The 25,141-nt window shown below is 39.1% G+C and overlaps 1 protein-coding gene across 1 annotated transcript; it reads left to right on the top strand.

The window, feature by feature from the left end:
* The first annotated feature begins 5,039 nt into the window (after window positions 1-5,039).
* On the top strand, window positions 5,040-24,601 carry DGCR8 (DGCR8 microprocessor complex subunit). The gene is made up of 14 exons (XM_030958697.1): window positions 5,040-5,172; window positions 10,842-11,843; window positions 12,257-12,419; window positions 13,575-13,717; window positions 14,405-14,687; window positions 16,208-16,405; window positions 16,759-16,860; window positions 17,416-17,514; window positions 17,898-17,980; window positions 19,081-19,181; window positions 19,592-19,698; window positions 19,913-20,040; window positions 20,352-20,465; window positions 20,795-24,601. Exons 2-14 carry the CDS (start codon window positions 11,118-11,120, stop codon window positions 20,876-20,878), a joined length of 2,331 nt encoding a protein of 776 aa, XP_030814557.1. The 5' UTR covers window positions 5,040-5,172; window positions 10,842-11,117; the 3' UTR covers window positions 20,879-24,601.
* Window positions 24,602-25,141: the final 540 nt, after the last annotated feature.

Genomic DNA, 25,141 nt, shown 5'->3' on the forward strand with positions numbered 1-25,141 from the left:
GGACATGGCTGATGTTCTTCATCTGATTCATTTTCTGCAGAGAAGTCTTGGTGATAGCTTCTGAGGATCTGGGAAATAGTCTTGACTTGGTGAAGATAGAATCAGTACTGCAATCAGCTGGAGAGGCATGAACTGTGAGAATTACAAAACCCATCAGTGTGACTCATGCTGCAAAATGTAGGTTAAGGTGAACGGAGTAAAGAAATGTTGAATATATTTCATATATATATAAGTTAGCTCTGTAACATTGTGTATCAAGAACTAGAAGCTGAATGAGAAAAAAAAGTATCATATTGACATGTTTAAATTTACCATATCTTTTAAAACAGAAGACATAAGCACTGAACTTATGATCACAGATGAGGGAGAAATAATAAATATTATAATATTAAGCAAGATAACCAAAAATGACAATGCATAAATCACATACAACATGAATGAGAAATAAAGCAGTATCTCTGCTGATGGACATTAAATTTTTGTGTCTTTGTACTAGAAAGATAAATAGAGAAAAATAAATGAAAGCTAAATGCAGACTGGAAGATGGAGAAAGGAAGGGGAAAACAGAGAACACAGAATGATATTCTGGTTTGTGATCCTGTTCTCTTTGAGGCCTCTGAGAATGACAGTGCCTACTAAGGCACTCAGGTGCCTTCCAGCTTCCCTCTGGTGATGCAGGAGTGTTTTCTCACCTGACACACAGAGCCAGCCCTGGGCAGTAACTTGCCAGACTGGCTAAACACATTGCTTCTGTGGAGAAAACCACATCACTTTCCAGATGTTAATTAATATATATTAAATAATAAACTGGAAAATATGTGGGGGCAGCAGTGTCTCTTCTTGTGGTACAACATTATAATTAGTGTTCAATGATTGAGGTTTTTGCCTCTGTTAAAGGAATGTACTCTTCCAAGAAAAAGGTGAATGAGAAAGCTGGTTTGTTTTTTTTTCCTTTCCCTGTGCTATCTCTGCTGTCAATAGCTACTCAAAATAACTATGTAAAACCACATCTTAGTCAGATGCATTATCCATCTGCTGTTTTCCATGTCTCGCTGGAGAGAGGAATTAACTGTCCTCTCAATTACACATGGATCTGCATTATCACCCTGGTTTGATTAGTGCCCTTACATGCTTTTCCTGATTGTCCCTGTTCACTGTGCCTTGGCTCACATTTCAGAGCAGCCTCAGGTGCCAGGGTCTAGGCTGGTTTCAGATGGAATAGAACAGGTAAGTGTGCTTGAGGAATGCACCAAGTGTTCTCCAACAGATAATGAATTTCACCTGAGAAAAACTGTCTGAAATGCACCTCATGTGAAGATTTAAATTCTCTGCACCAATTTTTTTGCTGCATAAATCTTCATATGTTGGCCTGTTGTACTCCTAGATGTAGCATGTGTTGTATCACTGTCTTTACAATATGGCAGTTGCAAATTTTTCTGTCAAGTCTGAGCTCTCTCTTGTTGCAATATGTGTGAGTTTAGACTGGCAAAACAATCCCAGGATGGCAGCTGCATTAAAAACAACCCTAGCAGCACAACTGTGCTTTCAGAACTGTAATTTATTTGGCCTCTGTCAGGGAAAACAAAGGTTCTGACATTTATGGTTTTACTTATATAAGTGCAACTACACCTGGATTTTTGACAGCCAAAGATTACGCTCCTGATTCAGGTCTGTGCTGCCAGAAGTGTAGGGAGGAGTCCAGGCTGAGGGATTGCAGCAGCAGCTTCTTAGCTGTGGTTCACACCAAGTGTGTACAACCAAGTGTGCTTTGTTAGCACAGCTTTGAGTTACAAACATCATGGTGTATGATGGCTCACCAGAAAAATTACCATGCAGCAGCAGCTGGGGAGAAGCCAGAATGTCTGAAGTAGGTGTCAGTGCAATGCTACCATAACTCTGTGGAGTGACTGAGATTGACTTGCAGGGGTGTTTAACTGGTGGAGATGCACCATGTGCAAACAGCCACGAGGCTGACTCAGAGGATGTTTTTTCTTTGAAGTTTATAAAAAGCAGATAAATATTGCCTATTTCAGCACAGTGTTCTGAACTATTTGAATGACAGGACCTATAGAAATCAAAGTTTGAAGACTACTATTCTGTCTCAGATAGATATTATTTCTTTTTCTCTAATATTCACCCTAGATAAATTGAGTGTATTTAGGAAGGCAGGATCTTGAGCCATAGGAATAGGTTTGTTCTATGTATGAAGAATAAGTAAAGGAAGCCTCAGTCACTGTAGGATAGTACCAGCCCAGGTGCAACTGGTGCAGGTGCAATTGAACAGAAGGTTCCTTCTGCATGGCTTGTGCGCCCCAGTTTGTAATGTGAAGGTAACTTGGTTTTGGCCTTATTTTTTTCTTGTTTTAACTTCCAGATTTCAATGTAAAGCTGTTACTTTTTATTTGACCACTTGAACATCATACCACTCTTTAAGCAAAACTGTCTTTAGAAAAATGTCTGCATTATTGGGAAAATTCTGCCAGCAGTCTCAAACTTGGGAGAACCATTTGGCTGAAGTATTTCCAACAGGAAAATCAGAAGTCTCATGTGATACTGTGGACAACACAATTTAGATTATGTTGAATCTGTGAATGGCAAGCGCAAGATTGGTAATTCTGTGGAATCCTTGAGCCAAAGAATCTGTCTACTTTGATTATTTTTTGTAACAATCAACCACCTCTTTTGACATTTGAGAACTGATCTGAGAATTCTCATGGGATCCTTTTGACATCTTTCCATGGCTGTGAAGTCTGACAGAGATTAGATTGAGGAGAGCAGATTGCAGCAGAAAAAGTGAAAGACAAAGACATGTAATGCAAGCAAATACTAGTTTACCAATGCCCCAAAAAATGTGAAAAGGCACAGTGCAACTTAATTTAATGAAATAAAAGTAATGAAGACTGAGCATAACATGTCTTGCAGCAGCTTTTGCTGTTGGAACAGCACAGTATGTGCTGCAGTTACTGACAGAGGAAGAATATGAAAAAGCCACTGGCTCCACCTAATTTTCATTCTGATGAATGCAGGCTGTGAACTTTATTGGGAAGCTCACAGTTTTGTCCTTATAGGCTTGATGGCTGTATTTTGTGTTGACAGCAGTAGTTTCTGTCCAGCCTTCAATATCTTCTATGTAAAAATCTCCTTGTCATTAGGAACTGTTTCTGTTGATAATGACACTTCATGGTACTGTGGTTAATCCTGATTGCACCATGCAGCTGGACCTATACACTTCTAATTCAAAAGTTGGACATTTTTGTGCATGGTTGACAAATCTTCCATCAGAAGTCCAGGTGACAAAAATTTTCAGGTGAATTTTGCACCTTATTAGAGCAGATGAGATCAGTTTTAATTCTCCAGGGGTCACATCAACCTTCTGATTTAAAAATTTAACCACAATTTGAGCTTTTTTTATAATGAAAACATTGTTTTGTTAATGGATTATTATCCTTTTGTTCATAGAAGTTAGAAGTCTATTTCCCTTTAGTGTCAGTGTCTCAAAGAATCAGCTGTTGCACCATTAGTTTAAGACATAGTATTATGATTCTCTGAGAAAAAAATGCAGAATGGAAAAACTAAAACTGTTTTTTTTTTCATTTTCTAAGCACTGACTGCAGGCATTTTGATTCTCCAACTCAATGCAAAAATCTGTGTATTTGCCTCATCTGATCCTAACTGAAGCACTGCTGTTCATGTGCATATAAATAATTTAACCTGTTTTCTGAAGTATGTGATTTCTTACTGCAGTAGTTCATTTCTACAGTCACATAAATGGGATGCCAGTGAGTCACAATATTTGTATTTTGATAGGCCCTTTGAGAGGGACAGTCTTCTGTCCTAGTGTTAGCAATTTGAGGTGACCTGACACAGCAAATGCCAGTATCAACTCCAGCTGTTTATTTAATTGTGAGATCTTTTTCCTCAGCTTTGACAGTTGAAGTGTGACGTGAATGGCTGTTTTGCAAACCGTGGGTGTTTATTAGATGCACATTCTGAAGAGGATTGTTTTAGCATTAATAAAAGCAGTGATAATTTAAAAATCACTAAAATAATGGCTTGAGTGCAGAAGCCTGTTGTGAGGAATTAAAAATTAGAAACTGCTTTTAGTGGAAACTATGTTCAGTTTTTGAGGGCAGCTTGCAGTGATTTAAAGCAGTTTTGGTAACCTGATCTTTGTGTTGACACAGTACTGTAATGTTATGTCCCAATTATCACCCTATCATCACGTGTTGGTGCAGCGAGACAAACATAACGATGGAAAGATCTAACAGCAGTCTTCTGAGTAAGTTTTTAAAGTTTTATTAAAATATTATATTTCATAGCAGTATTTGGGGACCTCAAAGAGATGAGATCGGTGAAATACTGGAAGATTCTCATGTCCTGAAGTCACACATGAAACAAACACAAACATATTGTTGGTGATGAAACCAGGATGCATTATCACAATATTTTGTGTCTGATGTTGATTTCAAACCAGTGAAGAACAAAAGAAGTAACCCTATAAATAAGTGTATCAGTAAAAGCTCAGTATTGCTCGCTGATAAAATAGAGGAAATTAGGACAGCAAGTGTTAACACTTTGGAAGTAATTTTATATAAATTATGTAAGGTATTTTCAATAATTATTTAGTAATCCCGTCTAAACACTGCAGTCAGATTTGGGACTTGTGCAGCGAACTGCTTGGTACACCGACCAGCAGAAATGGCCCTACTTTGATTTATCCTTTTTAGGTAAATCAGTCTTGTAGTAATGCAGTAGTTTTGCTGCTTAAAGATACAAAACAGCGTTTGCAGGAAAAGTGTTTTTTTTTTCGTAGCGGGTCCATACAGGGGGAAAAGGCCCGAGCGGTACCCAGGCCACACAAAGGATCCGCCCGCCCCGCCATGGCCCGAGCCCGTGAGGGCGGGCGTCTCTCGCGTTTCTATTGGCGGAAGACGGTGACGGGCACGGGAACGGACCAATGGCAGCCGGGATTTCAAATCAGTGACCGCGGCCGCTGCGCCCGCCATTGGCTCGGCGCGCGCGGGGTCCCGCCCGCGGGCAGCGGAGGGGCCCAGCGCAGGCGTTTAAAGATGGCGGCAGCGCGGAGTGCGGGACGGCGATCGTGAGGCGGCCGGACTCGCCCTCACCCGCAGCCCCGGCACAGGAGCGGCGGGGCCGCCGGGCATGGCCCAGGTGGGTGCGGGCCCCGCGGGGTGACGGGCAGGACGGGCCTGCGCCGGCACCAACTCCTCCGCCGCACAGGCCGCAGCGCCAGCGGGCCCGCCGCGCTCCTGCCCCTGCCCGGAGCGGCCCCCGGGCGCGGAGCCCAGCGGAGCCTCTCCCCGAGCACCGACATCCCAGCGCTGGAGGCGCCGCCCTGCCCGCCGGGTATTGCCGTGCGGCGCTTCCCCTGCGCCCGGCCTGAGCGGCCTCTGCTCAGAGCTGGGTTTTGTTTTGTTCAGGATTTTTCTTTGGTTATTTTGTGTTTTGGGGGACTTTATTTTCGTTTCCCGCCTATCCCCGGCCACCTCGGGATTGTGTTCGGGAAGGAAAGGCCATGTCTGTGCCCTCGGCCTCTCCTGCCCGGGGGTGATGGGGAGCAGCGGCTGCGGCCGTGCCTCCGCTCCGGCTGTGTCCGCGGAGGGAGGCCCGGGGGGTTCCGCCGCCCGCAGCCCTTTGTACGGGGCCCGGAGCGGGGCTCGGCCCCGCAGCACGGTCGGGAAGAAAAGGCTCCAGCGTGTGTGCGGGCACACAGGGACTTGTTTAGTTCTGGTCCATTGAAGGTAACGTGATGTCTCTGTAACTCTCAGGAGTCTTCTTAATGTGTTCTTTCTATTAATAGCGAATTACCTCCTTCAGCCTCTGAAAGGTTAATTCTCCCAGATTTCTTCACCTTTTTTTTCGGTTGGAAACAGTTCGTTATTTTTTACCTCCTTTCCTTAGGCTTCGGGTTTGTCTGCAAAGTTTGTTTGCCCGCTGAGACCTGAATACCCAGGCGTTGCTCGACCATAAACTGAACTTGGGTGAACGCATTTAATTTCTTTATTCTGTTAGGTTGTGAGTTAGAGGTCTTGGAATTAGATCTTTTGTTTTGTGATTTGAGAGGTTGTTCTGTTTGTGTAATTAAACTTCGGGGCTCCTATTTTTAATTCTGGATGAGAAGTTGGGTCACTAGGCAGCTTCTTTTGATTATCAGGATTGTTTTGCTTTTGTAGAGAAAGAGAAGGGATTTTGGTTCCTTGTGTCTGTTGTTTTTCTTTTCAAGTAAGAGGCTTACATATGATGGGAAAGGAAGAATACATTTTCTCTCTCCTAGGCTCTGATTTTCGCCTTCTGTAAATCAATTTGTTGTCTTACATAATTAATCAAGCCATCTAAACCTTGCCAGAAAACTGCTCAAGCTCTAAAAGCAACTGTTGTTTTGCCATTTCTGAGGATGGCTTTCCAAAATTATGTACTCTGTTCGTTCTGAAATGGAATGAAGTGTTAAGAACTAGAGAAGTTCTTGAGCCTTGTCTGTATTTGCCACTGGTAATGTTATTGTTGGGCTCTGGTTGCATTTTCTTAACTGTCCTTGGTGACTGACTTACACAAAGTGGTTGTTTCCTTCAGAATCTTTCTACACTAAAGCTGATAATGAGAAGAGCTGAGTTCTTACATGCAGTATTATCTTAAAGGATATTTTCTTTTGGTACTTTCTGTTCTGGTTTAAAGAAAATAAATGCAGTCTCGTCAGGTTTTGTTTTGGATTAGTGGTTTGTTTTTTTTTAGCAGCGGTAACAAATAGGGTTAACTTATTTCTGAAGTTGTATGTGTTAAAAAGACACAGTAGGTATAATAAAAGAAGGTAGATGACTGTGAGTGAGGAATTACTTTGACTTGGGTTAATGGATCAGCTCCTCAGTTGCCATTTGTGGCTGGAGGATGAGGAGAAGGACTTTGGTTATCAAATAAGGACAGTTTGCTCTGAGCCACTCTTCCTTTTGGGGTCCACTGAATGTGAAGTAAGCAGTCTGACACGATTTCTTTTCAAAAGTGACTTTTTGAAGAGAATCTGTGGTATACTGTTCATTGCTGCAGCTACATATATTTGTAAAGAAAATATGTTCTTTATTAAATTCATTTCTAGACTGCTGACCTGCTGTAACTGAAAGGAATTTTTGAGTTTGGGTGATGATGGTTCCAAATTTTAACATTCTGGGTTTTTTCTGCCTTGAAAAAGGATGCCCTATGCTCTGTGTATTTCTCTCCCATCCCTTTCTGTCTGATTGTGGGAATGGGCAGTGGTACTCACTAAACAAAGTTGATTTTCTTTTTTCCCTTTCTACATTTAAAGGACAGCTGTAAGACAACCAGGTTAAGATTACTCTGCTTTCTCTGGGACCTATGCAGTTTGCTGCATTACATTTATATGCCCCCCATATCTGCATTGTTAAGTTTACTTTGTGACATGAAACTTTTTTAAATGATCAGCTAAAATAAGAGAGAGCAGTTTCAAATGTGGAAATTCCATGTGTTGGTGATGTGCAGAACATGAGCTGTGCACTCACGTTCTCAGTGCTTGTACTGCCCGGTGCAGCTGCCAGTGGTGTTCCCTCTCTTTGGAAACTGTTAATGGAACTCGGTGGAGCCTTGGAGAATAAATAAAATATGTTATTTCAGGGCAATTCAGTGAAGGATGACAATAGGAAACTGACTTATGTTCCCACATAACTTGGTATGCTGAGCCTTTTTGTGTGTGGCCGTTACGTTCCCTTGTCTGAGGCCCCTTTGGCTGTTTGTAACCTACAAGCTCATCTAACTCGTCCTTTTGCCTTTTCTCCTTTCTGGCTTTTCAGATACGTGGTAGCTCAGTGGTTTTGTTGCTTTGTTTGGGTTTTTGGTTTTTTTTTTTTCCCAGCCCCTTATAGAAAGGGCATATTGTAATGTCAGCTGGCAGGGAAATAGATGGGAATTGGACCTGAGTTCCACTGCTCCTGCCTTGCTTTTTGTGGCTTATAGGCAGGTATTGTAGTCCACTGGAACTGTACAGCTACTGTTACCTAAAATCAAAGGAGAGAAAAAAAACCCTTGTTTTTTAGTGTTGGAATAGTAACAAACAGACCTTTCTTTGTAAGCTTTCAGGTGTCTGGTCATGATAGGCACACCTGGCCCCAGATTTCTGCTATTACAGGGTTAATTAATTAGGGTATAACAGGTACATCCAGGAGATTCAGTTGCCACAGTGACCCATCCCTGGGTCAGCCCCTTGGAGTTGGTCCAAGGGTTCTCTGCCCACTTCTTATTATGTCTTATTGTAGGTCCCCTACTTAGAATAATACTAAACAATATTCCAGGAATGTGTTTAGGAGGTCAACTTATTGTTCTAAAATCTAAGGGAAAGGGTAGGAAAAGTACCAGAGTTAATTAAGGAGCTATATAACTACATAATAGTAGTCTAGAGAGCTGCAAATATATGAAAAACATATAAAAGGCAAAAATCTTTTTGGCATCACTACCAGACTGTTATCTTACCCTGGGGATGTGGCAGGTTCATGGCTAGAAATGAAAAAAGCTCATTTGAACCCATCTTGGTGTAGTACTTTTGTGACCCAGTATGTGCTGAGGAGCAGACAGTCCTGGCTGTGATTTGCTGTTCATCATTCAGCTATTTGTGGTTTCACAGCCAGCAAGAAAGGGAAGACAACAAGAACATAATTGTTACCAGTGCTGAAATAGAATAACAAGGCATCTTTCCTGCAAAGAGCAGAGGTATCAGTGAACTGCCCAAGCTGGGCAGGTAAGGGTTAAGTTATGTTTTGACATTGGTATTGTTAAAACACTTTAGCATAGGAGCAGGACATGTATCAGGGGTCTGGAAGTGGCATTTACAATCATGTTTTTAGCCTTGTTAAAAATAAGTCCTTCTTGTGGGACCAGGGAGCTCCTTGAACACAAGGGATGGTTTTGCTCTTTGAAATTCTAGAATGCTGACTTCAGTATTCCATTTCTGTGGGAATTCTGCTTGGTCTTTGCAAGATGCTTTAGAAGACTCTTTTAAGATGGAAAAATTACATGACTTAGGCGTTTAGTTTCCAGGAGTTACTGAACTCATCCTGTGACTTTTGATTCTTTTGTTCAGAATTAAGACGCTAATGACTTACTGTGAAGAATTTAATAATTTGTCATTCACTTTTTTTTAGTTTTTTAATCTGAAGATGAGGAAATTTATAGACAAAATTATCTCTGGTGTGTTCTCTACATTATACGTTCCAGAACCTGTTGAAAGATGAAGGAATTGGTCATTGTATTGTGGTCATCTTGTAGGATAGAATGGAATTAGATATACAGAATTAATTATCTTACTGATGAATGAGCCATTCACCAATCTGAGAATTAATGTGTTGGTATCAGAGAAGATGGGATTATTTTATGGTTCTTACCATTTTTTTCCTTAGTAAATATATAGTGTATGTCAAACTCAGCATGTTGGATGTGTCACAATTTTGAGAAGGTTTAAAAAACCCTACACACATCAAAAAACCACCACAAAATATTAATTCCTCTGCTACCCTAGCAAAACATGCTTTTTGCCATATTAGAGTTTGCTCTATATAATGCTTTCTTCCAGCTTCCAGGTAGGTAATTTCTGTATATTGCTGAATTTTAATTGATGGCATTACAACTTCTGATTGCCAGCTTTGTGCTTTGCCCCAGTTGGTGTTTGGATATTGCTGCTGGGTTTGTTCTGCCTGGGCTGGCAGAGATACATGAGAGAATTACCCTTGGTTTCTCTTAAGTCCCTCATGACAACCCAGACCTGCCCTGTTGCCTTCAATGTCACATAGCAACATGAGAGACCTTGGAGCTTGTCTTTCCAAAATACTTGGGAGTACTCTCCCTGCTAGATGGGAGTACTTTAAACAGAGAGATTCATCCAACTGGCTGCCTGGGGCAGAGGGGCAGTGCTTCATTTCTAGCTTGTAGGAAGATTTAAACCCAGTTTGGGCTGGCATGGAGGGACTTGGAGAAACCAAAATAAGCAGGTAAGAAATGATCCTTCTTTTCCCCAAGTGCTCATGGTCCTGCAGAGATGACAAAAGTATAATTGAAGCAGCCATCATAGGCATGGTAGAAAGAATCACCTAATGTGAAAAATAAGCCTTAAACAAACACTCCCCATGCCCTGTAAAATTTCCTAGAGGAATTGAATACTTTTTCCAGGTTAAATTCCCTAAATGATTGGCTTCTAAATACCTTGCAAAATTAATTTAAACTTCAATGCTATATAGCTGAACCTGAATTTCTTGGACATAATGAATAAATAGTTCCATAATTGTGCAAAATACAAGATTAAATATCTAATATCTGGTTATCTAGGGAGTAATTTTCTGTGATATTTTAGTAAATTGTGAGATTTCAGAAGTAGCTGATGACTTACATTTTGAAAAGCCATGACCATAGTCTTTAAAATCTTATTGGTTTTGCAGATTGTCTTAAACTGTAAGCTAATTATCCTTTCTGCTGTGTGGGTAAGTATGGCTTGAATACCAGCTTGTTTCAGATTATGGGGGAATTTCCCCAAAATGCAGTTTTTAGTCTGTCATGCTTAATGCCCTGCCTGCTAACCAAGCAGAGATAGTCAACTAATCATAAAGGCAACTGTGTTAGTGAATTCTTGTGCTGGTGTACAGCTCGAGCAATAAAACCACTCTAGTTTTGGCCTCATTCAAGATGGTATCTGGGTACCCTGCTTTTCTCACTGTAAAAGTGTCACTCTTCTACTTGAAATTTATGCTAGAAGAGTGACAGGTTTTCTTTCTGCTTGGGATGCTTTTTTCCTCTGACAGTTTTTTTTTGTTTTGTTTTGTTTCCTCTTGTAGGTTGAAAGAAGAAAAGGAGACCAGCTTGTCCAGTGAAGATGCACTCTTAGTCCTCAGCTATTTAAGCTGAATGCATTGTGATTTCCAATAATTGAGACAGTGATTCTGAAAGCTGTCTACATTAATGAAAAGAACAATGTAGTCAGCTTAACTGAATCATCAGTGTTGCATATTGAATAGGACATGGTAAACCAATCCTGATGGACTTATGCATGTTAGGAATATAGGGATAAACATTTATTAAAGCATTGTTTTTTTAAAAAAGTAGTTTTAAAAATGGAGAACTATGAAAATGTACCACCCCTCCCTAAAGAACCTGCAAGAGAAATGAATGTGGAGAATCTCCCTTGTCGGCCACCTCTGCCGCCCAACGAACAGCCTCCACCGCCTCCCCTGCAAACGTCCAGTGACGCAGAGGTAATGGACGTTGGCTCTGGTGGTGATGGACAGTCAGATACCCCTGCTGGGGACACGCACAGTCTCTGCAGAACACAGCAGCTGCTCACAAAGGGATCTGCCTGCTACAAAAGTCGTCTTATCATAGACCCCAACAGTAGCGACCAAAGCCCCAGAACTGCTCGTCACGCACCGTCAGTTCGAAAGTTCACCCCAGATCTTAAGTTACTGAAGGATGTGAAGATTAGTGTTAGCTTTACAGAAAGCTGCAAAAGCAAAGATAGGAAAGTTCTGTACACTGGAGTTGAGCAGGATTATAAGGCAGATACGGAGTTTGGTATTAATAATGTCAATGGGGATTTGCATGTTTGTCCTTTTGGTGGTAGTAATGGTAAAGCTGCAGGGATAGGGGGTGAAAGTGATGACAAGAAGGATGATGAAAATGATATTGATCAGGAAAAGAGAGTGGAATTTGCAGTTCTGGATGAGCTAGAAGACTTTACCGACAATTTGATGGAAATAGATGAAGAAGGAGGAGGGTTCACATCTAAAGCAATCGTTCAAAGAGATAAAGTGGATGAAGAAACCTTGAATTTCTCCTATGAGGTAAGTAAATCCACACGTCTTTGCTGGGTAAGAGGTTTCCAAGTGGCTAGAGAAAAATATGCAAAGAATAAGCTCTTCTAGAAGTGTGTAGTACATGAGACAAAACCACAGAATTTTTAGAGACAGACCTTTGGCTGAGAAACTGTAAACTATTTTAGTCAAACTTCTGAGTTGTGTTGCAGCTTCTATAGTTTTCTGTAAAAACAGCCTTTAAAAGTCTTCTCGCACAATTGCAGTTCATTTTATCATCACAAACTTATTTTCTTATTTTTCAGTCTTTTTACTGGAATCATTGGAAATTTCTAGTTTCTGTCTGTGTGGAAGTGCATGTTAAAAATGTCTGCTTTCTCTTTGCAAGGGAAAAGGGAGGTTGGTAGGCCCAGAAGGACAGTGTCTGATGAAGTCTCTTTCAGGATGACTTTGATAATGATGTGGATGCTCTGCTGGAAGAGGGTCTTCGAGCACCCAAAACCAGGAGACTGGATAATGAGAAATACGGTGGTGAAAGTGATCACCAGTCTGATGGAGAGACAAGTGTGCAGCCAATGATGACCAAAATTAAAACTGTACTGAAGAGTAAGTTCATGTGCATTTAATAACTGTAGCTCCTGTTCATGGGTCGTGTCTGTAGAACAAAAGTTCCTCAACAAGTACAGTGTGAAACAGCAGTTTGTGTGAAATTGTTAATGTGTTGGGGAGTTTTATTGTTGGGAGGCTTCTTATTGTGGGATATGATTTTTCATGTCCTTAACAGTGAATTTGACTTTTGCTTTTGATCTGTTGTATGTAATAAGAATACATTTTAATGTGTGGATTTGTGTAAAACAATGAGGTGAACAAGGGTGATCTGGGGCTTTTGTCTCTGGACATTCTGGCCTTTTTCCTGCTTCAGTTACATAACTTCTGCTGTTGAAATTGCCCCATGTGAGGTCTCCATGAATGCAGTCTAGGTTAAATATAATAACTAGAAAAGTCAGTGGCTTACATTTATCCAATTTCATTGTGTTAGAAATTACTAATAAAGAAAAGCTGAGAGCACAAACCCACCCAGAAGAATGTAATGGAAAGTATTCTGAATTAGAGTTAAAACTTAAACGTGCACTAGAGGAGTATTTTACAGCTTCACTGTATTCTGAAATAAAAAACCAAAAGAACTTTTTGCTTCAAAACAGTATAGTAACAGAGGATTGCCAGGAAACTTCCAGCAAAGATGAATAATCTCTGATTTGTGATTTAGAGAGACATGAGACCCTGGCTTAGTGATGAGCCCTTTGGCTTAGTGATGAGACCCTGTTTGGGTCTGTGGATCTGGTGGTATTTCAATGCAAATTTGTTCCTGAGTGTCAGGTGAAAGATTTTGAATGGAAAATGAAGTTGTTTCTGAAGCAACTACGACTTTTCCAGTAAATGCTTTCCAGTGGTGCTTGTGATAAGTATAAAAAGACTAAAGAAAAGAGAATTCAGTGATGAGACAAACAAATCAGTCTATATAAAAATTATTGCTACTATTGCCTTTCGTTGAGAACGTCATGGAATCTAATTTTGCAGGATTTAGTCTGGGTTAGAGGCATATACCTTGTTATTAAAACAACATCTCTACAAAACATTATTAATCTTGTTTCAATGCCATTTTATTCTTTGGGACAGAAAAAGCAATAAATAACAACCTGGATTTTGTTTCTATTCCTCTAAGCAGTCTATCCAAGTTTAAAGCCATTCTTTGCTTTAAAGGTCGTGGCCGCCCTCCTACAGAACCTTTGCCAGATGGATGGATCATGACATTCCATAATTCAGGCATTCCTGTATATCTGCACAGAGAATCTAGAGTTGTTACCTGGTCTAGACCTTATTTTTTGGGAACAGGAAGCATAAGGGTGAGAGCTGTCAATTTTTTAAATACTTAGATTAAAAAACTAGATATATTTCTGAAAGCCATTGAATATTTTTCTGCTTTGGCAGGCTTGTTTCCAGTGTTTGAATTAAGATCCTTGAAAAATAAAGTATTTTATGTTTGAAAATCTGATATGATTTTTCTTAGGTGCTTTGCTTTACTGTTTGGGCAGTTAAAGTGAATGAGATGATCTTGTTTGGGGCCTTCCCTTTTCTAGTATGGCTGCACAATTGGGGGTTTATTGCACCATGACATATATCTAGGAATCATTTATTTGTAGCTATAAATTAGTCTGAGCTGTGGCTTATGGTCCACATTTACAGAAGTAAGGATATGACATTCTTGCACCCAAGGAATCTGCAGAAATTGGATTTAATGCCATGGGCCTATGCCTCAGGAAAGCTCAATGGATTTTATGAAAGCATGCAGTAGTTGCATGAACAGATTGTAGTCTGGAGCTAAACCAGCAGGATTGTGTCAGCGTCACAGTGTGAAGGTCCCCCAGGAGTGACCCTGCTCAGCTCTTGAGTGGAATGACTTTACTGACCAAAGAGGAGCTTGAGCCTAGGCTGAACACAAATAGCTTCCATCTTGCTTGCATCTTTTGGGTTTGAGTTTTGCTTTTGGTGACCTTGAGATACTGAAACCTTCTTATTATTTATATTTGCAGAAACATGATCCTCCCCTTAGTAGCATTCCCTGCTTTCATTACAAAAAAATGAAGGAAAATGAGGAAAGGGAACAAAATAATGACATAACCCCAAATGGGGAAGTATCACCTGTAAAGCATCTAGATAAATCCTCAGAACTGGACTGCCAAACAGAAGAACCAGATTCCACTGCTGCTGATTCTGGGCCTTTAGATGACAAAGATCCCTCTGGGGGAGATGCAGCACAAGGAGCTTTGGGACAAGTTAAGGCCAAAGTTGAAGTATGTAAAGATGAATCTGTAGGTATGTATGGGAAGTAGAGTCTTTTCTTGACTTGAGTTGGGGTAATGGCATTTGGGAAATTTTATTCCAGACTTGGCTGCTGAATTATAATCTTTCCTGAAGCCCTGAGAGTCCACATGGAAAGATTTTACGCCAAAAAAAAAGTCAATTTTTTGGTAGTTTAGTCCTGTAGACTTTATTTCAATGTAAGAATCAGTTATGTCTGTGTGTTCATTTGCTGTTGTCAGATGTGTTCATGTGACTTCCTCAAGTAGGTTTTTCTATGCACTCTGTACTGGCTGAGTTTTATATCTGTTTTCAGGATAATCTCTTGAGATAAATGATGTAGTTAAACTATATTTCTATATTTGCACAAGTCTAGCAGACTAAGTCATGCAAATATAATTGTACTCATACAGAGGGGTGTGATGCTTCATTATTTTATTTATACAAATCTGGTAGCCTCTACACAAAAAGTTGTCTAAATACATCATGCCAAAATCACCACCCAATGGAGAGGAACTTGAAGAGGAGGCTCATGTGTTACTTATCAGATCTTACCACATCTGCATACCCAAGAATCCCATCCATGGAAATTGCTGCTGCTCAGAGTATTGGTATTGGTCATAGGCTGCCATTTGCCTTTATAGTGCTCAGACATAAAACTTGTCCTTGTCATTGTGTGTGTCGTGTCCAGTCCAAAAACCTTGCCAAAAGATGTAAAAAAGAACCCCAAATCATCAATATTTAGCTGCAAAATTCAAGCCAGTAAGCACTTACTTTTCTACATGAAGTTCACCTGTCTATCTCTCCTTTTAAATAGGATCTGTTGTGTATTACTGAAAAAGATACTGAGTGATGAGGTATAAGCATGACTTGCATTTGGAATTCTTTGTGGAAGGAAACAATGCCAGCAGCTTGCTTTTGTTTGTTTACATCTGTGGATGCTAGTTTTTATTTTTGCTGATTATATTTGGAGACTATTCTATAAAGGAGAAGCAGCTGTACTGAAAGGGGGCATTCTTTTAGTGCTACTCTGTATGTGAATTTATTGTGTTAAATTCTGCAAAGAGGCTGCAGATACCCAAGGAGTTCATGGAACATCACTGTACAGTGTTTTATGGTACACTACAGAGTAGGTTGGCAGCAGCAGTTGGGTTTGGCTTCAGAGAGCTGAGGCTGAAAGCACAACTGCTGTACTCACTGTGTACCTTGCTTCAGGTGGAGGGAAGGTGATGAGATGTTCAAACAGACCAGTCACTGGTGTTTTGTTGCAAATTGTGTTGGATGTTAATGCTGGTCAGGGATTAGTAAAATCATCAAGTGACAGAATAAAATGGTATTTTGTTTTATTCTGTTTTCTGGTTTGCACTAACATTTTGTATTTAATATAATGGGAGAACTTAAAATTACTTTTGTTAGTCCAAAACAGCATCTTTAACCTTTTGCTCCAAGTCTAAGTACATAATTACAGTGGAAATAGAGAACTTAGTGCTTGTTCAGTGGTGAAACAGAGAGAGTAACTTGGTTGTGTTTCTCAGATCTGGAAGATTTCAGACGCTACCTGGAGAAGCGTTTTGACTTTGAGCAAGTGACTGTGAAGAAGTTCCGCACCTGGGCCGAACGGCGCCAGTTCAACCGCGAGATGAAGCGCAAGCAGGCGGAGTCCGAGCGGCCCATCCTGCCGGCCAACCAGAAACTCATCACCCTCTCTGTGCAGGATGCACCCATAAAGAAAGGTGAGCTGCTCTAGCTCCAGTTCACATAGGCTGTGTTGAAGGCTAATTGCAGCTCTAAGCTTGACAGAAAATAAAAAAATCCTGTAATGAGTCCCCTTAATTCCTGATCTAGTATTTTGCCCATCGTATATTATGCAGGAAAGGAAAAATATTGTCAAAATATGCTTCCTATTCAAAAGACTTATTTCTAAACAAAAATATTTTCATTAAGGTTACAGTCCTGGTAAGTAATGACTACCTTCAGCTCTTCTTACTGCTGAGTGTTGCTCAGTATTGATTTGTTTGTTACAGAAATTATCTGTCAAAGACTGGAACTAATGAACTTCTTTCCTTCTTCCTGTCTTTTTTTGCAGAGTTTGTCATTAATCCCAATGGGAAGTCTGAAGTTTGCATCTTGCATGAATATATGCAACGAGTCCTAAAGGTTCGACCTGTTTACAATTTCTTTGAATGTGGTAAGTCTGTTTCCTTAAACAACTCTATCCTGGTCTTGGTGCTTAATCAAGAATCCAAAGATGTTGTGTATATGAAAAATAGAACTGGAATCAGGTTAATATTGGGGTTTTTCCCCTAAATGGTATAGTGTATGTTCCATTAATTCTTGCTTTTCCTGTTTATTTGGAGTTTTTTTGAGGGCACCTTATAAATATTCAGAATTATGCTGTTCCTGTATATGCAGTATATAATACAACTGAAATTTCTATATCAGTGTGTAGCTCTTGTATTCACACCATGATGCAAAAAATTTGGAATTAGTATTTGAATTCTGGCAGATTACCAGTGGTCACTTAAAATATTTTAAGTTCTTTATTTGGAAGAATGAAGTATATGGTGGTAAGTCTGTTAATGGAAAACTCTGTTAGTTAAACAATTTTTCAGTCTTCATGAAGAACAAAACATTTTCATCCTTCTTGAAACTGAAATGAAGAAAACAAATCTTGATAGTGGTGATATTTCATGAATGTCAGGAGTTCCAAAAAGCTTTCTTTATTTTCCTCCTCTATTTCCAGAGAACCCAAGTGAACCTTTTGGAGCCTCAGTGATTATTGATGGAGTAACCTATGGGGCAGGAACTGCCAGCAGCAAAAAACTTGCCAAGAATAAAGCTGGTAACTTATTTTTCTTTCTCAGTACCAACTGCTGAATTGTTTCTGTTTGCTTTTTGTACCATTCTGGGCTTCCAGGGGCCGAAGTGATTCAGTACTGGGGTTTGGCTGTAGAAACTAGGGGGTGATAATAACTCTTTAATTTTTGGTCTTAAAGGCTCTATGTCACTTCTAAAATGAGACAAGAATATTTTTCCTTTTGTAGGCACTTTTTAAAAGTAGTTTCTTCTTATTTTAATTAGTTATCAAGCTGAACTAGTAGAACTCTTTTTCCCTTAAAAGTGTAAATGATAAATTTCTTACCAGAAGAAAATGTCTGACAATTTTTAGATGAGATGTTTTTGTTTAAAATAAATCTAATCAAGATGTTTAATCACTTTCTGCAGCTCGAGCTACACTGGAAATCCTTATTCCTGACTTTGTTAAACAGACCTCTGAGGAGAAGCCCAAAGACAGTCAAGAACTTGAGGTACTGAGCTCATGCTTCCTGGCTGGCATCATTTGAGTTTGTTTTTAAAACATGGCACAGTTAATATCAGAAACATTACTGAAAATTAGTAAGGTTGTTTTCTCAGTCAAATGGAACTGTAAAATCTTCCGTTTAGAGGAACACTTAGGGCAAACAGATTTAATTTTTTTTTCTATTGGAATAGATCAGAAAATTTGCTCTGATGCAGAGAAGTGGTTCTTTATTGACCTACAGGTCAGTTACTAAACGCCTGAGAGGTTCCAAGGCACCAGGCTGCCTGTACTGCCCTGCCTTCCAGAGTCCTCTGGCTGATGGCAGGATATGTTCTGAGCTAGGTACTGTTTGGTTCTGTGTGATCATCTTAGGACACCACATAAGAAGTAAAAGTGCTCAGACTTCTGAGATTTTTTTTACCACACAGTGAAATCCCATAGTTTGGGCAGTGATATTTGAGAAAATAAAAAAAAAATTCTTTAAGAGGAGAGTTGTGCTATTTTCTCAGGTATTAGGAGAATTAAATAGCTCATTGATCAGCAATCCCATCAGTAAGGAGTAAAGGAAAAAAACAGTGCTCAGCCTGAAAGCAATGGTTTTTTTTTTAAATGAAGTAATATACAGGAGTTGTTTGTACCCTTCCTTTAACTTAGAACTGTATTGTATGCCCTGCACTACTGAAATGGTCATTAAGGAAATGCAAACAATTTTTTCCATTCTTCTAAAATAAAATACCAAGTGCGCCAATAGCTGTTCTGTTCTCTTTTAGTAAACCACAGCATTTTGGTAAATAGAGTTTCATAGTTTGCTAAAATAACCTTGTCCTGAGGGAGAAATTATGATAAAGAATTAATAATATTGTCATTTTATGTACATGTTGAATAATGTAAGATTGGAGTTAAAATTTCTCTCTGCAAATATTTGATTAGGTGTGACAGTTTTAACAATGTTGCTTTTAACCCATTATGGATTTGAAAACACTTTTTAAAGTGCCAAGCACAGAGCAACAGAATTGGTTTAATGTAGCAAAGGAGAAATTAAGTTTAAGGCCAATATTAGGGCTTTACTTGCACAAAGCACAATAACCCTTTTCAATTCCTTTGCAGTATTTTAACCATATCAGTATTGAGGACTCACGGGTATATGAACTCACCAGTAAAGCTGGACTCTTGTCTCCATATCAGATTCTCCATGAGTGCCTTAAAAGGTAAAGCTGCAGCATGGGGACCGTGTGTGGTGTGAGGTGTTGGCTCAGGAGCCATTGCTGCTGTTCGTCAGGGACCCTGCCTGAGCTGCTGAGCTCCCTGGGCCTGAGGGACACGTGCTGGGGGCTGACCTGGTTCATGCTGAGTCCTCTTTAATTCACATTTGCTGTTTGTGCCTCTTTGGAGATCAGGATGTAGTTGTTGGACAAATGTCTTTTGTTTTCTCTCATATAGGGTTGCTTTTTCATTTAACTCAACTTGCTGATGTAAAAAAATCTCTTTGTTAATTAATGTATTGACATTTCTTATTACTAGATCTAATTTCATTGCAATGACTGTCCAAGATGATAACTGCAACCACTTCACTTGCAGTTTTACTTAGTATGTAATCTTGATTGTGTTTGTGCTTAAGAAACCACGGAATGGGTGACACATCCATAAAGTTTGAAGTGATTCCTGGGAAAAATCAGAAGAGTGAATATGTCATGACTTGTGGCAAGCACACAGTGCGAGGCTGGTGTAAGTACAATAATTGGTGTGATATCTGAACCTCCTCTTCCTCTCCTGTTCTCCTTTGCTGTCCATTCTGAGGGTGCTTGTTCAGCCACCGACCCTGTTGTGTGCTTGTCATGCTCTTCTCTGGCGTCTCAGTTTTGACTAACTCAGGTGAATATTTGTGGCTGTCATTACATAATGTGCTGGTATTGACACACTTCCATGGTTACTTTTACAGGCAAAAATAAAAGAGTAGGGAAGCAATTGGCTTCTCAGAAAATCCTTCAGCTACTGCATCCACATGTGAAAAATTGGGGCTCTCTCTTGCGAATGTATGGCAGAGAGAATAGCAAGCTGGTTAAACAGGTGAGCAGGCCTTTGTTTGAGTATAACCTACCCTGTGGCTGGAGTTTTGCTTCTGGATTTCTAAATTAAGTTACAACAAAACTTTAAGGTGCCTGAATTTCATTGACAGTAATAATTGTGTTAATCTTGCATCTCCCATGTCAAATCTAAAGAACCTTTTTAACTAACTCATGGAAGTAGATGTTCCTACTTAAGGAAGTAAACTAACTACAGACTAAACTACAGAAATACAACAGACTAAACTTGGCTTCACGTTAATTTTCTTCCATAAAAAAAGTTGATCAGTTGTTGCTCGTGATTCTATTGAATAGGAAACCTCTGATAGAAGCGTGATAGAACTTCAGCAGTATGCCAAAAAGAACAAGCCAAATCTGCACATCCTGAACAAGCTACAGGAAGAAATGAAAAAACTGGCACAGGAAAGAGTGAGTATATATTCTCATGTATTTACAAACTGCATGAATGTCATGGGTCATGTGTACCAATGATCAGGGTTTTTTGCTTATGTGCACAGTATTTGAAGTAAAGAAAGCTCTTCAAAATGTGACTGGGGGGTCTACTTGTGGGGAGATTGTCATGCTGTCTTTTAAACTGGCTCATAACTTGATTGTACCTACTTCTGTACATTTAACATTAGCCGTAGTTAGCCTCTTGCAACAACTGACATGTTTGCTAAAATGGTTCAGAATTTTAACTGGTTTATGATTCTGTTCTCTTTATGACTGTGTGGTGGGGGCTGTTTTGTATTTTTTAGGAGGAAACCCGAAAGAAACCCAAGATGACAATAGTGGAATCAGCTCAACCTGGTAGTGAACCTCTCTGTACTGTTGATGTTTAATAAGAAAATGTGCAAGTGGGGAGCAATAACACAAATGGAGGAACTAGATTTTCAACAATTATTTAAAAATTGTTTGCTGCAGAATGCAAGATAACTTTTAAAATCCAAGCTGCTTCAGTTATGCATTGTTTGTTTTGCATCATCAGGGCAATATTACTTTTTCCTAGTTTCTTTTTCTTTGGTTTTTTTTCCTTGTTTAATACCTCTGAGATATGTATGTTTAAAGAATTGATCATAAAGATCTCTACTGGGGCAAATGCACAGAGGACAGGCATGTTCACACAGGATAGAACCAATCAAGCACTTTCTCCTGGAAAGCCATCCATATTGTTTGGAATGGATGTATTTTAAGTATGAAATTCAGAATATCTATGTACAGGTTGAAGCTGATATTATATATATACACATTCATATATATGTATATATAAAAGAAGTATATGTACATCTTCTTGTATGAACATGCCTAGAACTATTTTTGTGAAAAGTTTTGTTGCATTTCAGCACATAATAATATGCACTGATAAGACACTTTGGTGACAAATACAGGAAAGTGATGAGCAATGTTTCTAATGCCATAGGATTCGGCCAGTAACGCTGTTTCTTTTTGTCTTGTTTCTTGTCTCCTGCCAGGCTTAGTTATTTGAGATTAGAGGATGCAGATTTTGTATTACTTGAAAAGAACAAGAATACCTGGTAGTGTTAAGAGTAACAGGTCGGAGCTTCAAAATTACTGGGGTTTATTTTAAATGAAAAGAGTCTGTGTTAGTTTACAGATCAGTTGAACAGGGAAAATATGGCCCCACTTACATGATTAAAGTAAAAACTGTAATTTGAAAAGCTGTTTTCAAAGCTTGGAGCCAAAATGCAGCTGATGATGGTTGATAGTCTGAAAATATTTTGCCAATGACTTTCCACTCCCTTTTCCCAGCAATAAAACAATTTCTCATTTGTTTGGTGTCAGATTGCACTGACTCGATCAGTTAAGTCTTAATTAATTTGCACCACAACAGCAAAGACTTTAGGAAAAAAATCAACACAACCCTTAAGTCTGACTGCAGCAATTTAGACTTTTTTTAACAAGTTTTTGTTTTTACTTTTTTAATGACATTTTTAGTTTTTAAAGAAAGTGTGTAACTTCTGCAATGAAAATTAGAATGTAGATTTGGAATATGACATAGAGTAATAAGTAGAATTGAGACCATAACCAGTTATACTCATAAATAAGAAAATCACAAATATGCAACTACTCTAAAATACAATCCTGGCAAACAGGCAGTACTCACTGTGTCATCTGAGGCTTTATTAAGCCAAGCACAAAAGAAATGGTGTGGCTGTGTGAAAGCCCTGCTCCGTGGGTTTCGTTCTTCACACGGGGTTCTCTGGGTGACTGCAGGAACTCTTGCAACTATTTTTTGGTTTGGTCTTAAAGAACAGAGTGAGAGCCAAGCTGGGGCAGGGCTGCAGTGACTTATTCAGGAGCTGCACTGCTCCATTTTTACACTCCTACTCCTGTTGGAAATGAAAGGTCAGTTCTGTGTACCTGCTGCAGCTCCTGGTACTTACATTGACAGGGATCTGGGGGCTTGAGGGTTTTTTTTTTCTTTTGTTTTGTTTTTGTTCTGATTTTGGTGTGGTTTTGTTTTTTAATTTACCATGTTACATACAGAGTGCTGCATTATATTGAATTTAGTGCCTACTGGATTTTAAAAATGTTGGCATCAGTATTGTAAGACCTCCTTTTAACATCACACATTACTTTGGAAATACGTGGATTTTAATTTATATTTTGAACTAGTGTTCTCTAATATTCATATAATGTTAAACAGGAGGAGTCATGGAGTCTTACCTGTTTCTGTGTTTAAGTGATATGCTTGGAGGTCTCTGCAAATATGAATCCACACAATTTTTATTATTATATTTAGCTTTTTAGTTCCATGAGTTGTAATCCTGTCACAACAGGATACGGGTAGTTGGAAGACAATATATAAACTATTATTTAAAGAAGTGGCCTGTCTAAAAAAAAAAGAAAAAAAACACAAAAAAACCACTGCCTCTGCTTTTTTTTTGTATAGCTTTAATAAATCTCCATCTTTTGAAGGGTATATAATATTGGTGCAGTAGTGACAAGCAGCGATTGCTGTTTGTCTCTTTTCATTGTTTTTATTGGGACTTTTCTGTTTTCATAAAGACAGGGCTTTTACCTTCTATGCCTAAATGTATTACTCTTAGATAGGTTTTATTTCAGCTTGTGTTTTCAGCAGAAAAATCTGTACTTGGATGGCACTGTAAAGGACAAATCACCCTGTAGATCTTTTTATTTTTCTGAAATCAGAATGTCAATGCATTTGCAGGTCACCTGCAGAATATCCATAGATGCCTCACTTACCGATTTGTTTTGATTAATTTTAAGAGATTGCTGTATTACCTCAGTCTGCCACTATCAGAATCACAAGGTGACCATTGCCCTTAATTAAAACATCCAGAGATTTCATTGTGAACCAAAGCCTAGAACGTATATTATGCATTCTAAACAAAAACAAACATAAAAAGATGGTATTAGACCTTGCTGCAGCCTTTAACTGGAGAGATGTCCAGAAAATAGCGCAATAACTGCTGGAACAAACAACGTAACTGCTGTTAATGTCATTGTGAAGTATTCTTGTGTTTTAATGTTTACTATTGTTTGGAGTGTAACAGTCTTGCATTTGCACATAAGCACGAGCTGCTGTGATAGAGGATAGACCATTGCATTAACTTCAGCTTCTGCATGAACACTTACAGTGTGATTCAAGATGTATCCTAAACTTGTCTTGTAACTCTTGTGTGTTTTCTAGGTAATCGGCTGTAAAGGTTTAGATCTGATTGTATGAATGCATAAAGCTGCTGCTTTTGTCACTGATACTTGTTATTTATCCCTTCTATATCCAGGGGAAGATGGGTATTTTTATAGGGATGGAGTGTATTTTTAAGAACTGTTCCATCCTTTGGGGATTAGACAGATTTTGCTTTGCATATTATGTGCTTCTCGACAAAAGTGTGGTATATTGACTTTAAGGATTAAATTCGTGTGCATTCAAATCTTCATGGTACTGACGGAAAACTTACTGTGACTAGTCAGATGCTACCTACTGAAACACCAGTCATCAGCTTTTTTAAACATATTTATTAGACAAAACTGAATTAGTTGGGTACTCAGAACTTTGGAGAGACTATTATGCATTAACTTAACTGTTGTATGTAAACTTCCATTCTCCTGTGATGCTGTTAGGCTTTATACAAATAATATTTGTAACGTCCAAGTATTTAAAAGCATCATGATTATCTTATTAATTCACTAAACTGTACTTTGGTTCTGGAGTGAAATTCAGGAAGTGATAGCCTCCTAACTTTGTGGGAAGAAATGTGAAGTGCAAGAAGCCATGCTGTTATTAACCAAATAAAATTATCGGTGACAGTATTTCAATGTGTATCTGAGAACATGGGAAAACAAAACAAAGTTCATCCTTATTGCCCCAGCAGGTAACAATGGTTGCTGTTTTGAGTTGTGTTGGGTGCAGTTGCTTGGTGCCAGTGCTAAATTGGTACAACTATAAAGCCTCATTTTCACTGAGCCTCTGCTTGCTTTTTTTCTGCACAATCATGTAATCCTCTGTGTTCGGTCTTTGAGTACTCCATGTGTATTTTTCAGACAATTAGTTTTGAGCAATAAAGTTTGATATTATAAAATGTGCCAGTGTGATCAGTATTATGATAGTGTAAGCATATATAGAGAAAGGAACTCTTATTCTTCAAATCCTCTAGGTATTTTTAAAGAGAAATTAGATCAGTGCAGCCTCATTGATCATGGAAATACTGGATCACTTTTTTGGTGAGGAATTGAATGTTTACATGGTTAAACACTTGGAATGAAATCAAGTTACTTTTTTTTTTGAATGGGGATTTGTATTTTTACTTTAACTGTGGTAAGGCTGGAAATGTTACAACTCAAAGTGCTGCTTTGGGTACCTGTTGGGTGCAGGTACCAAACACTGGAATGGTGTGGTATATAGCACAGCCATGGGCTGTAGGAGAATTCTTTTTGTTGTTGTTATACATTTAATATGGCCTATTAGAAGTAAGTTGAGATTGAAGGTGGTCAGTCCTTCCAGCAGTGTTGCTGTGTGTTCTGTAGCAGTGAGTGCTGACTGGGAGCATCTGCTGGAGCTCAGGTGCACTGGCAGTGCAGTGTAAGGTGCTGCTGTTGGCACAGTTCAGTTCTGGCTC

Source organism: Camarhynchus parvulus, chromosome 15 (assembly GCF_901933205.1).
Source record: "Camarhynchus parvulus chromosome 15, STF_HiC, whole genome shotgun sequence".
Taxonomy (NCBI): Eukaryota; Metazoa; Chordata; class Aves; order Passeriformes; family Thraupidae; genus Camarhynchus; species Camarhynchus parvulus.

What these genes read in the sequence shown, in the direction of transcription:
- DGCR8 (XM_030958697.1), top strand. Translation starts at nt 11,118, where the DNA reads ATGGAGAACTATGAAAATGTACCACCCCTCCCTAAAGAACCTGCAAGA. An exon ending in ATGTAAAGATGAATCTGTAG is followed by an intron (nt 14,688 to 16,207) that starts GTATGTATGGGA and finishes TGTGTTTCTCAG; the next exon opens with ATCTGGAAGATTTCAGACGC. An exon ending in ACTTGCCAAGAATAAAGCTG is followed by an intron (nt 17,515 to 17,897) that starts GTAACTTATTTT and finishes CACTTTCTGCAG; the next exon opens with CTCGAGCTACACTGGAAATC.